This window comes from Petaurus breviceps, unplaced genomic scaffold (assembly GCF_028583685.1).
Source record: "Petaurus breviceps papuanus isolate PSGF00001 unplaced genomic scaffold, PetGlider_PUasm1.0 419, whole genome shotgun sequence".
In the NCBI taxonomy this organism is placed as follows: domain Eukaryota; kingdom Metazoa; phylum Chordata; class Mammalia; order Diprotodontia; family Petauridae; genus Petaurus; species Petaurus breviceps.
In genome coordinates this window covers 4,240,355-4,253,317 of record NW_027186324.1, presented here as the reverse complement: position 1 = coordinate 4,253,317, position 12,963 = coordinate 4,240,355, and the positions used below count along the sequence as shown (strand labels likewise).

The 12,963-nt window shown below is 38.7% G+C and overlaps 1 protein-coding gene across 37 annotated transcripts in view; it reads right to left on the bottom strand.

The window, feature by feature from the left end:
- Positions 1 to 6: 6 nt before the first annotated feature.
- The window catches only part of MAP4K4 (mitogen-activated protein kinase kinase kinase kinase 4), a 273,822-nt gene continuing 260,865 nt past the window's right edge, over positions 7 to 12,963 (bottom strand). For 20 of the 37 annotated variants that reach the window (XM_069100542.1, XM_069100537.1, XM_069100533.1 and 17 more), the window contains 5 exons: positions 11,988 to 12,088; positions 4,977 to 5,126; positions 4,157 to 4,316; positions 1,382 to 1,521; positions 7 to 295 (listed from right to left, as the gene is read on the bottom strand). In XM_069100542.1, coding sequence (XP_068956643.1) covers positions 212 to 295; positions 1,382 to 1,521; positions 4,157 to 4,316; positions 4,977 to 5,126; positions 11,988 to 12,088 — 635 coding nt within the window. In that variant the 3' untranslated portion in view covers positions 7 to 211. Of the gene's footprint in view, positions 296 to 1,381; positions 1,522 to 4,156; positions 4,317 to 4,952; positions 5,127 to 11,987; positions 12,089 to 12,963 lie in introns of all 37 variants that reach the window. The other 17 variants (XM_069100536.1, XM_069100527.1, XM_069100530.1 and 14 more) reach the window with 1 other exon arrangement.

Sequence of the window (12,963 nt, the reverse complement as noted above, 5' to 3'; positions counted from 1 at the left end):
AGAGAGAGAGAGAGAGACAGAGAGAGAGAGAGAGAGAGACAGAGAGAGACGGAGAGAGAAAGAGACAGAGAGAGAACACCTAACACCAGCGATGCCTGCCCACATTTGCTGCATCATCTTGCATCAGTGCAGGTCTATACTCCAGTTGCAATTCCAAGTTCTGAAGATCTTGAAGACTCCGGGTGCCAGTAATCCCCTTATCACACTGCTTCTACCAGCTCAGAAGAGAAGTCCTGCCTAAAGTCATGAAATAAACCTGACTGCTTCCACCAGACCGAACAGAGGCAAAGAATACCTGGAAAAAAATATGTTGAATTTTATTAGAGTCTTAAGAAGAAAGTAAGGTCTATACAACAGAGATTCAAGTTTCTTGTATAATCCTCCTCTGTTCTAGAATGTTTATGGAAATACTCAGTTTATTTGGAGCTTAAGTTAAAAATAAAATGAAAACAAAATAAAAAAGAGTATTTATGGATAATAATAGGCAGCTAGGTGATGAAGTAGACAGAGTACTGGGCCTAGAGTAAGAAGACCTGAGTTCAAATCTGCCCTCTGACATTTACTAGCTGTGTGACCCTTGGCAAGTCATTTCACCCTGTTTGCCTTAGTTTCCTCACCTGTAAAATGAACTGAAGAAGGAAATAATAAACCACTCCAGTATCTATGTCAAGAAAACCCCCCAAAATGAGATTGTAAAAAGTTGGACATAACTGAAAAACGACTAAACAATGAATAATAATACCACCCTAAAAAGGGTAAAAAGTAGATTATAATGCAACAAACGTAAATATGGAAACACTTTTGTTCAATCACATCAATCTCAAGTGATGAACAATTGTTTCAAACATGACAGGTCCTATCTGAATAAGATTTGGTGAAAGGTTTTGTTTGGTTTTCCAAAGGTGGTTACAGATATAGCTAAAAGAGAACCTGAAGGCCCATCTTGTCCAACCCTCTCAATAGATGAGGAAACTTGAGTTCCAGGGAAATTTAAAAAGCTAGTCCAAAGATTTTTGCAGAGGAAATATGTGCACCGGTGCCACAATGTGAATCCAGTTAATGAATCTACTATACCACAATTCGGCTGAAAAATAATTTCCATCAGGATGACTCCTTTGAGCTGTTTCTTGGCACTAGAATTTATCTTTGTGCAATGCCATCCAGACTGATGGTATTTGTTTTAGATCTAAATGGGTGGAATCAAGGGATAGAACACTGAATCTGTTGTAAGGGGAATCACAGAATGTATAGTATTCTTGGTGTGTTGTAACTAACCACCCTCCTTTGGTATTAAAAAAGGGTTTCACTAAATTTTAGGTGGAGTAAACTGACTGTCACGTAGTGACAAAGAAAGAGACTATGGAAAGAAAAAAAATGTTACCTTGTCATTGCGTTCACATAAGAATTTAAGTCTCTGTGCCCTTTTGTGCATAAATACGCCATCCAAGTGACCAGTCTCCACGGATCGGATCTCAATAGCCTTCTCACCCCAGCCCATGATCTGATTGGATCGAATATATGCTTTGAGGAAAGCGAGACAAAACAATATTATTAATAAACACGATAATAATAGCTATGAAAAAGAGTAGACTTAATTAAAATCTTACTTCAGAAAATCTAGCCCCATATATACAATTTCTCTCATGTATGTATACACACAAGGAAGCAAAACATTTTAAAAAATCTTCTAAGGACCCACATATTATCAAGATATTCATAATAGCATTATTTCTGGTGGCAAAGAACCAGGAAGAAAGCAGGTGACCATCAAATGGGGGACAAGCAAACTGGAGAATATTACTGGTCCTTAGAGAAAAGCACTTTCCACTTATGCAAAGTGAAGTGATTAGAACAAGGTAAACAAAGTGACTAAAATAAAGCATATGGAAAGAAAGAAAAAAGAAGGAAGATCAATGTATATTACTAATAACAGTCAAACTTGGACCCACAGAGATGAGAAAAATCCCTCCTCCCTTCTTTGTAAAGGTCAGGGACTAGGGAGTGAGAAGACTACGCACTGTTGGACATGCTTGGTTTGTTGGCTGATTTTGCCCAAACTACACTTTGACATGTACTCCCATCTCTTGGCTCTGGGGATTTTCTCTGGCTGTCCCTTGTGCCCAGAACACGCTCTTTCCTCAGCTCCAACTACTGAACTCCTTTGACTTCCTAAAGTCCTAACTAAAATTCCAGGAAGCGTTCTCCAACCCTTCTTAATTGCAGTGCCTCCCTATGTTAATTATTTCCTACTTATCCTGTATACAAACTGCTTTGTATTTATCTGTATGCATGTTGTTTTCCTTATTAGACTGTAAGCTCCTTGTAGGTGGGGATCATCTTTTAGTTATCCCACTGAGCTTAGTACAGTGCCTGGCTATTAGTAAAGCACTTAGTAAATGCTTACTTTTGTTTTCCTTCCAATTTTTGTTACAAGAGAAAACTCAACAGAGAATGGAGGGAGAAATTTTTAGAAATGAGACTGATGTACTGGTTGATGGCTATTTTCTTTTGTTACAAGAAAAAGTTTAATGTGTTAGAGGAGGGAAAATTTTCAAAAATAAAGTTGATATAAAAAACCAAAAATATATCAAGCAGAATAAAAATGTTTATAAGAAAAAAAGGGCTAGATTTTGAAGCTATCATTTTCTGTTTCATTATGAGTCAACCTAAATTACTGGGCATTTATTAAGCATCCCGTATGTACAAAGTGGTACGGAAGGTGCTCGGTACAAAGACAAAAAGGAAAGCAGTGCTGACCCGTACAGAATTTATATTTTACTGGGTGTTAACAAGTGACAATACATTTAGTAATCCAAGGAGATGGCTATAAACAATAGGTCAGGAAAGGTTTCTGATGGGCCTAGACTGTGAAAGGAGCTCAGGATTCTAATGAGAGGGAGATGAGGATGCAGTGCGGTCCAAGTGTGTCGGAGAGCCCAGACTAAGGCATGTGGATCCAGGACACGGACTGCTGAATTTGGGGAATAAACAAGTAGGTCCCTTTGGTTAGAATGTAGATTATGTGAAGGTTAAGTGATAATGTGCTTCAAATGAAGCTGGAAGACAGACACAGATACACACATATGTAGATACCGTTATATAGATGCTGATATCGGTTTATCAAGATCGACATCTATCTGGCTTTGTCATTTTAGTAAGAAAGGGAGAAAAAAAAGGGAAAGGAGGGGTTTGTTTGTTTCCAAGGAAACACAACCAAACGGCACCAAGGAAAAACAAACTTATATGCCTAACAAATGGGGATGATCCAAATACATTCCTGTTTTTCAATTTAATGGAATTTTATTGTGCTGTAAGAAACAATGAATATGGAGAATTCAAATAAGCATCCAAAGACTTGTTTGTATAAAGTAGAAGAGGAAGCCTCCCCTACCAATGTCATTTAGGGTACCTGTTGTGTAGCTTAAAGATTTGTCTAGGACAACTCCAGTGGGCTGTATATTGACTTAGAAAAGCACAAATTAGCATTATCTATGTTGTAGTGAATTTTTTTTTATCTTGTTAAACATTTCCCAATTACATTTTTATCTGTTTCAGGTCCACTCTGGAGCCTGGGGGCCACTTCTGTGAGTTTAACACCTCTAGCAAAGAACAAAGAGTGTCCTTTGTAAAGTGACATGACCAGAGTCATATTATAGCCCGTACATGGTTCAGATACAAGAAGTTCATTGAATTTGAGTGTTCATGACTCTGAGCTGCTAGTTCTCTATGCACTTTAAACCCCCACCCATTTCTAGCATATATGTCTTACATCCAACTATAATCAAATTGGTTCTATCATAAATAGCACAAACTATTTTAAGTGGTAAAAAAAAAAAAATATCTAGTACTCCAGGCAATGTGGGCTGGTCAAAAAGGCACTGGATGTGGAGGGAAGAGAGCTGTTTTTCTTCATCTGCAAAAAAAAGAGTGCTACCTTTATGAACAACTTCTCAGGGGTGTTTGGAAGTGTTCCCTAAATCTCTGACAGTTATAGAAATGTGTGTCCTCAAACTGTCTGCCATTTACAAAGATTTCTGCACCTTTAATTATTAAAAAAGGGAAAAAAAGCCTCTGCCATTAGCATTGAAATAAATGCCTTCATACAAAGGGACATCTTTGATTTGAAGTCTGTTCTTTGGCTCTGGGTGATACTCACCAACAGATGTAGGCATCTCTCCCCACTGAAGAACCACGTCCTTTGTGATCCGCCCATACGTATTCACATAAACCCCTTCATCCTCATAGCACACAAGCAACTCCATGCCATCTGTGTTGGGCAGTATGATGATAGCGTGGGGTTGTATGCTGCTCTGAATCTACAGGAGAAACAAAGGCAAAAGAAGACAATCGACTTTGCTCTTAACAAATATTCTAGTCTTCTGATTGATGTTATAAGGGACTGAAGGAATACAATATTTCTGAGGATATCATTAGTTATAAAAACACTTCAGGGGCTCATTGATCCATGGGCCCTAGTCCAAGAGTAAGCTAGCTAGACACCACACAGTAATGTTGCGTACAATTCATCGCCCTCAAAATACAGGCTCTTGATCAAGTTCTAGAATCTCTGTGGCTCCGGCACCATAATGGATGGTAGGCCAAAAGAAAATCCTTTTTCCAATCTAGAAGACTCACGGTGGGGCAAATATGTTCTAAACTTCTGAAACCCTCACCTAGACTAGATTTCAAGCTAATCCATTCAGAGAGAGCCCCAGGTTGACCCCAGGTCAAACTAGGTACCCGTGAGGATTCCATAGTTTCTAACACGTGTTTCTTAGCTTGTGAATGATCATTCACATGTTCAAAATCAGAACTTGGGGGTTATTTGAACAGATCTGGCCTGCACATTCTGGGAAGGGGAGGAGAAAGGGTTCTCACAGTAAGTTCAAACCCTGGGGGATGGGGTGGGAGAGGGGCGAGGGGAGAGAAAGAACAAAACAAAAACAACCAACCAACTGTAGAGTCTGGGCTCTTACGTGCGTCGGTAGATAAATATCATAGACTGATCCCGAATCCACGTCAACAGCATGGAAGCCAGCACAGGAGCCATAGATCACTTTTAACCGCTGCCCCTCCTCTACAGTGAGATCCACCAGCAACGGCTTATGTATCAACTCTCCAAATGACTGAAAGACAGAGACACAGAGCGAGGAGGGAGGGTGGGGATCAATGAGACAGTAAGAGCCTGCTGACTGATATGCACTTCCAATAAATCATACTAGGTAAGCTAGGGCAATGTGATTCTAGTGGGGTGTAAAAAGTCAACCCTATTAACAAAAAAAAATTCATGGCTCACACTTTCCCTATAGAGACGGTGATAAGGACAATAATTTGGCCTGTAGTATAGAGTAGTGGTGGTGGCTGTTCAGTCATTTTTCAGTGATAGCCAACTCTTCAGGCTCCCATTCTGGTTTTTTCTTGGCAAAGATACTGGAGTGGTTTGCCATTTCCTTCTCTAGTTCATTTTAGAGATGAAGCAAACAGGGTTTAAGTGACTTGCCCAAGGTCACACAGCTAGTAAGTGACTAAGGCCAGATCTGAACTCCAGAAGATGAGTTTTCCTGATTTCAGACCTCACCCTAGATCCACTGTACCACCCAGTCACCCTAGGGTCACGATATTAAACTAAAATAGAAACAGGTGCCAAGATTTAATGTTTACACAAAAGTCCCCGTGGACCACATATTACCTTAGTTTGAAAAGGTAATGTTATCTCTGTCTTATTCTATTTTTATTTATTTTGTTAAATATTTGCCAATTATATTTTAATATGGCTCAGGCACATTCAGGAGAACCGTGCACACAGCCTGCATATATGGAGTACCTTCTGATATAGAGTGTAGGTAAAAGAGAAAATTAGAAAGGTAGGGAGCCATATTACAGAGGGCCTTAAATCTAAAATGAAGGAGTCTGAGCTTTCTTTGGAAGGCAATGGGGATTCACTGAAAGAGTCTGAGCACAGAAGTACTATGACCAGACCTACGTATCCAGAAGATGTCACAGAGGGGACTAAGGAAAAGAAAGAGAGGAAGCAGCCAGACCTGTTAGGAGTCCACTATAAGAAATCAGGAAAGGGGCAGCGAGGTGGCACAGTGAATAGAGCACCAGACCCTGGAGTCAAATCTGGCCTCAGACACTTAATACTTACTAACTGAGTGACCTTGGGCAAGTCATTTAACTCTAATTGCCCTGCCTTCCCCCCTCCAAAAAGACAAAAAATCCCCCAAGAATTCAGGAAAGTAATAACGGAAGTCTTGTAGTGGTGTGCCAACAATGGGGACAGAGCTTATGAGGCAATGCAAGGCATGCCATGGGGGCTAGCATGTAACAGATGTGGGGAGATGACAGGGGAGAAAAATTCAAAGTCAATACTCCAGTTGTGAGCGTGGACTGGGGAGAATGATAACACCACTGACAGAAACAGCATGGTCAGAAAGAGGAGTGGGAATTGGAGGAAAAACTAGCCAGCTCTGTTCTGGCCACACTAAGTTTAAGACACCAGTGAGGCGTCCAGGCACAGATGTCTGCATATTTCCTGTAGGCAAAAACAACAAAAACAGAGATGTGAGTCTGGAGCTCGGAAGAGTCGTCGGATGGGGATGCAGAAATCCGAGATCTGTGCAGCTGAGTCTGTGTCAGCAGATCAGACCGAGGAGAAAGCGGGGGGACAAAGAGTGGGGGACCCACTTCGGGAACACTCACCCCCTAAGGAGTCAGAAAGAAGAACCAGGGAATGAGTCAAAGGAGGAAGAGTTAGCAGAGAGTAGAAGTAGGAGGGAAAGGGGGAGAGTATGTCATCTCTGATGTCAAGAGAAGGAGGCGGCAATCCAGGCGGCGCTGAGGTCAAGGAAGATGAACACTGAGAAGAGAAAAGGTCACCGAACTCAGTGAGTAGGAGGTTACTGTAACCTCTGAGAGAGAAGTTCTGGTAATGAGGATGGAAGGAAGCCAAACAGAAGTTAGGAAAAGCAGCAACCTGTTCAAGAAGTTTAGGCTCAAGTGGAAGGACTAAAAAGGGGATGGGAGCCAGTGGTTTTAAAGTGTCAGGAGAAGGCCTTTTTTTAGGACTGATAAAAGGAATTTCAATGTTCATGGACTTTGTTGAAATGAGTGGAAAAGGGAGAATAAAAACGTATGGGAGAGGGGTAGATAGGTGGCACAACCAATAAAGCACTGGCCCTGGAGTCTGTTGGACCTGAGTTCAAATCCAGTCGCAGACATTTACCAGCTGTGTGACCCTGGGCAAGTCACTTAATCCTGATTACCTCCCAAAAAAGGAAAGTAAACGTATGGGAGAGAAAATGTATGTAGAACAGTGGCCAGTGAATCCTTAAAGTATTAGATTATGGGGTTAAGACTGGGCAAAGAAGAGTGGAAGAAATGGACTAATTGTCTCGCTCCTCCTTCCAGCACAGGCACAGGTGGGGGTTAACTACAGTTTTAACCACTTAACCAGGGCAGCAGGGCAATCGTGGCAAATGGATTACGGTCTGGTACAAACAGTACTAAACTGGGAGTCAGGATCCTCATGTTCAATTCCTTTTGACTTTATAAGTCACTTAACGAGAGACAGTGTAACAGAGGACAGAAGGCTTGACTTGGCGTTTTAAATGACTTGGGTTTGAATCCCACTTCAGACTTAAATACTTAGTCTCTCAGAGCCTCAGTTTCCCCATCTGTAAAACAGGGATAATATCTATACTACCTCCTTCTCACGGTTGCAAACCTTAATTAAAGTGCTATATAACTGTTCAATAATTATTATAAACAATCTTTCCAGACCAGTTTCTTCAGCTACATAGGGCAGTGTAGAAACTGATGGACTTGGAATCAGAAAGGCGTGAATCCAAATCCTGCCTCGACTACCAGCTGTGTAGCCTTATTCCCTTAAATTCAGTTTCCTCATCTGTAAAATGGGGATAACCTCATTAACAACCTCATAGCGTTGTTTTGAGGATCAAATGAGAAAACATATACAAAGCACACACAGGCAGCTAGGTGGCAGAGTGGGAAGAATACTGGGCCCAGAATCAGGAAAACCTGAGTTCAAATCCAGCCTCAGACCACTTACTACTTATGTGATCTTGGTCAAGTCACTTGAATTCTGTTTTCCTCAGTTTCCTCAACTGTAAAGTTGGGATAATAATAGCACTTACCTCCCAGGACTGGGATATTTATCATTTAATACTTATTAATATTTAAAGATAATATTAACAAAGCACTTAACATACTGCCCGTCACATATATAAATGACATCATCACCATCATTATTAAAGTGCTTTGCAAACTGTAAAGCATTATATAAATGCTTTTGTTATTGTATTGTCGTTTTCAGTCAAAACCCCATTTAGGGCTTTCTTGGCAAAGATATTAGAGTGGCTTGCCATTTCTTTCTCCAATTCATTTTGCAGATGAGGAAACTGAAGCAAACAGGGTTAAGTGACTTGCCCAGGGTCACACAGCTGGTATGTGTCTATGGCCAGATTAGAACTAATGAAGATGACTCTCTTCCTGACTCCATGCCCAGTGCTCTATCCACTGTGTCACCTAGCTGCCCATATAAGTGGTAGTTATTTCTATCATTAATATTTTTTTGGACTAGCTATTGCTCAATGTCCCTCCTCTCTCTGAATTCCTGTGCTTCTGTGACAGAACATGTACATTCTAGACTCTGGAAAACATTCATGTCAATCATGGTCACTTATTCTAAGCCAAGTGCAGTGGAATATATTTGATAAAAAAGAATACTAGTTAAGTGTTCCATATAAGTGGGATTTTTCACAAACTGAGGCTTACTCTTTTCTACAAAACTTCAAAAAAATTAATATTCTTGATGGAAATGTACTAAAATGCAGTATATATATTTTCTTATCTTCCTAAATCAAATACACTGATCATAGTTTAGGGAGTTATTGATTAAAAAAAGATCAATTAGGCAATAACACTCTTATAACCTATTGAGGTGGGTTATATGGATGGCCTTTACTTAAATTTTTCCAATGATGCGTAGAACTTCCAGAGGTAGGGCTCAATGCCCTGTATTAAACTGGCTCATCAACCTTCCTAAACTCCATTCCCAAGAGTTATGCTTGTTTTTGTTGTTTTGTAACCTGCCTCTTCATTATCAATCCTTTCAATTTTACTACTAATCTGCCAAGAACTTGGGAATAGAGAACATTTTTGAACTGTGTATAAAGTGTGAGTAGCCAGGCTTTGAAGAAAGTTTTTGTCTCAAGTAGTTTTTTACTTGATTCTCTAGGATTCTCTAAGTATATCTTCATCTGCAAAGAGAGATAGCTTGGTCTCTTCTTTGCCTAATTTGATTCCTTGCATTTCTTTTTCTTCTCTAATTGCTACTACTAACATTTCTAGTACCAGATTGAATAAGAGGGGTGATAGTGGACACGCTTGTTTCACCCCTGATCTTATTGGAAATGCTTCTAGCTTATCCCCATTACATGTAATATTTGCTGATGGTTTTAAATAGATGCTACCTAGTATTTTAAAGAGAGTTCCATTTATTCCTATACTTTCTAGTGTTTTTAATAGGAATGGATGTTCTATTTTGTCAAAAGCCTTTTCTGCATCTATTGAGATAATCATGTGGTTTCTGCTAGTTTTATTGTTGATATGAGCAATTTTACTGATGGTTTTCCTAATATTAAACCATCCTTGCATTCCTGGAATAAATGCTACCTGATCAAAGTGTTATTATTCTTGAGATAAGTTACTGTGGTCTTTTAGCTAATATTTTATTTAAAATTTTTGCATCTATATTCATGAGGAAGATTGGTCTATAATTTTCTTTCTCTGTTTTATCTCTTCCTGATTTAGGTATCAGTACCATATTTGTGTCATAAAAAGAATTTGGTAGGACTCCTTCTTCACTAATTTTCCCAAGTAGTTTGTAGAGTATTGGAATCAATTATTCTTTCAGTGTTTGATAAAATTGACTAATAAATCCATCTGTCCCTGGAGATTTTTTCCTAGGGAGTTCACTGATGGCTTGTTTGATTTCTTTTTCTGAGATGGAATCATTTAAGTAATTTACTTCCTCTTCACTTAATCTGGGCAACTTGTATTTTTGTAAATATTCATCCATTTCCCTAAGATTGTCAAATTTATGTGCATACAATTGGGAAAAATAATTCCTAATTATTGTTTTGATTTCCTCTTCATTGGAAGTAGATTCACCCTTTTCATTTTTGGTACTCATAATTTGGTTTTCTTCTTTTTTTTTTATCATATTGACTAAGGATCTATCAATTTTATTGTTTTTTTTTTCATAAAACCAGCTCTTAGTTTTATTTATTAATTTAAGAGTTTTCTTAATTTCAATTTTATTAATCTCTCTTTTGGTTTTCAGTATTTCTAACTTAGCATTTAATTGGGGATTTTCAATTTGTTCTTTTTCTAGGTTTTTCAATTGCATGCCCAATTCGTTGACCTCCCTTTTCTCTAAATTAATCATGTATACACTCAGGGATATAAAACTTCCCCTAAGAACTGCCTTTAATGCATCCCACAAATTTTGGTATGCTCTCTCATTGTTATCATTCTCTTGAATGAAATTACTGATTGTTTCTATAATTTCTTGTTTGACCCATTCACTCTTTAGCATTAAATTGTTTAATTTCCAATTAGTTTTTAGTCTATCTTTCCACGGCCCTTTATTGCACATAATTTTTATTGCATCATGATCTGAGGATACATTTAATATTTCTGCCTTACTGTACAGAATTGTGAGGTTTTTATGCCTTAGAACGTGGTCAATTTTTGAGTATGTGCCATGAACTGCTGAGAAGAAAGTATATTCCTTTTGATCCCCATTCAGTTTTCTCCAGAGATCTATCATATCTAGCCTCTCTAAAATTCTATTCGCCTCCTTGACTTCTTTCTTGTTTATTCTGAGGTTGGATTTATCAAGTTCAGAGAGGGGGAGATTAAGGTCCCCCACTAGTATAGTTTTGCTATCTATTTCTTCCTCTAATTCTCTTAACTCCTCCTCTAGGAATCTGGACACTATACCACTTGGTGCATATATATTAAGTAATGATATTGCTTCATTCTCGATGGTGACTTTTAGCAGGATATAGTTTCCTTCCCTAGCTTCCCTATCTCTTTTACTTACCGTGTTTCCCCGATAATAAGACACTTATTAATTATTTTGGACAGAAAAACACCAGAGGGCTTATTTTCAGGGCAGGGCTTATTTTAATGAACATTGACAGCAATTTTAATAAACAGGGAAATGTGAACAAAAAAAATGTACCTTTATTCAATAAGCAGATCACTGGGGAAGAACAGGATGACACGCTCACTGCTGCAGCTCTGATTGGATGCAGCTCGGAGTGCGGCATGCGTTTCACCCGGTAGGGGGGCGGGGACGGTGCATACAGAGGGTACCGTAATGTAGCGTGTAGCGCAGGGGATCACCTTCACTACAGTAGCAATCTCAATAGGGCTTATTTTCAGGGGAGGGCTTATTTTTAGAGGAATCTTACACAGTAAGGGGAGGGCTTATTTTCGGGATAGGTCTTATTATCGGGGAAACACGGGTAGATCTATTTTTGCTTTTGCTTTATCTGAGATAAAGATTGCTACCCCTGCTTTTTTTACTTTAGCCGAGGCATAATATATTCTTGTAAGAAGGTTTAAAGGACTCTTTTGTGAATAAAGCATATTTGTTGTAAGTGCAAGGACCCTATGAATACCATTCTGGGTCTTCCATGGGCCACGCTTGCTTTGTTCCTCTCCTGCATTCTTGGTTATGGTTCAGATAGGTGAGGCTGTCTTAAACATGATGCCCAATAAATTGGAATGAACCTGGTCGGTAAGATGTCATTGAAATAATGTCCAATTTGAAACAAAACTCTTTATACTTAAGTCACAAGAGATCTACAAGTCATACTCAAATGTACCAAAAAAAGATATTGAAACAAGCCACCCACAAAGGTCAGAGAACTTGTTTTGAAAGATGCTTTTACCTTAAAGGCCATAAATTTGTGGTATGGCTTTGGGGCCCAAGCATACACTTCCACAGAACTCTTCAAAGCAATGACCAGAAACTTGATTCTTTCATATTTTACTGAAAATAAACAAGAGAAATAGAAGTTAGCATCCGCTTCAAATTTTCTCATATAATTTTAGATCTCCTGGGGCAAAGAGTCCACAATAGGATCATAAAATCCCTGCATTCTAAAAAATGGTGTAACATAAATACCCATCTTAAGCAAGTTTTATTTCTTTAAATAAATTTAGTTCAATCAGAAAAAGAACAATGCCAAATTACAGTTTCAATTGATTTTTTGGGGGGGGATCTAATAATGTCTTAGCAAGCAAAACCATTAATACACCAAATGCTCTTTCAATAAGGCAATAAGCAAAAGGCATTTATTTTATTTGCTGTTCAGTTATTTTTCAGTTGTGTCTAACTCTTCATGACTCTATTTGGGATTTTCTGGGCAAAGATACTGAAATGGTTTGCCATTTCCTTCTCCAGGTGATTTTACAGATAAAGAAAGGGAGGCAAAGATGATTAAGTGACTGGTCCAAAGTCACCCAGCTAGCAAGTGTCTGAGCTTGCATTTGAACTCAGGTGTTTCTAACTCCAGGCCTAGTACTTTATTCATCATACTTCCTAGCTGCCCTATTTTTTCTAAATATTGCATTAATTCTATAAACACATTAGCATGACATTTATGAATTACTTAAGGAGACTTTCAAGTTATTCATATGCTTTTTTTAATTGCCTGGGAACTGTCATTTAGGGACATTTTTTTTCCCTGTCATATCAGTCTATGCTGATAAAATTACTGATAAGGAATATGAAGTCTTCCAAGTAACCAAGCTAAGAGACCAGAAAAGTCCCAGAGCGAGGCCTGTTAATTCCCCTGCTATATTTATATTACAGCTTCAGCCACTACTTTGCTCTCCTCCATTAATGCTTTATTTCGCTCATCT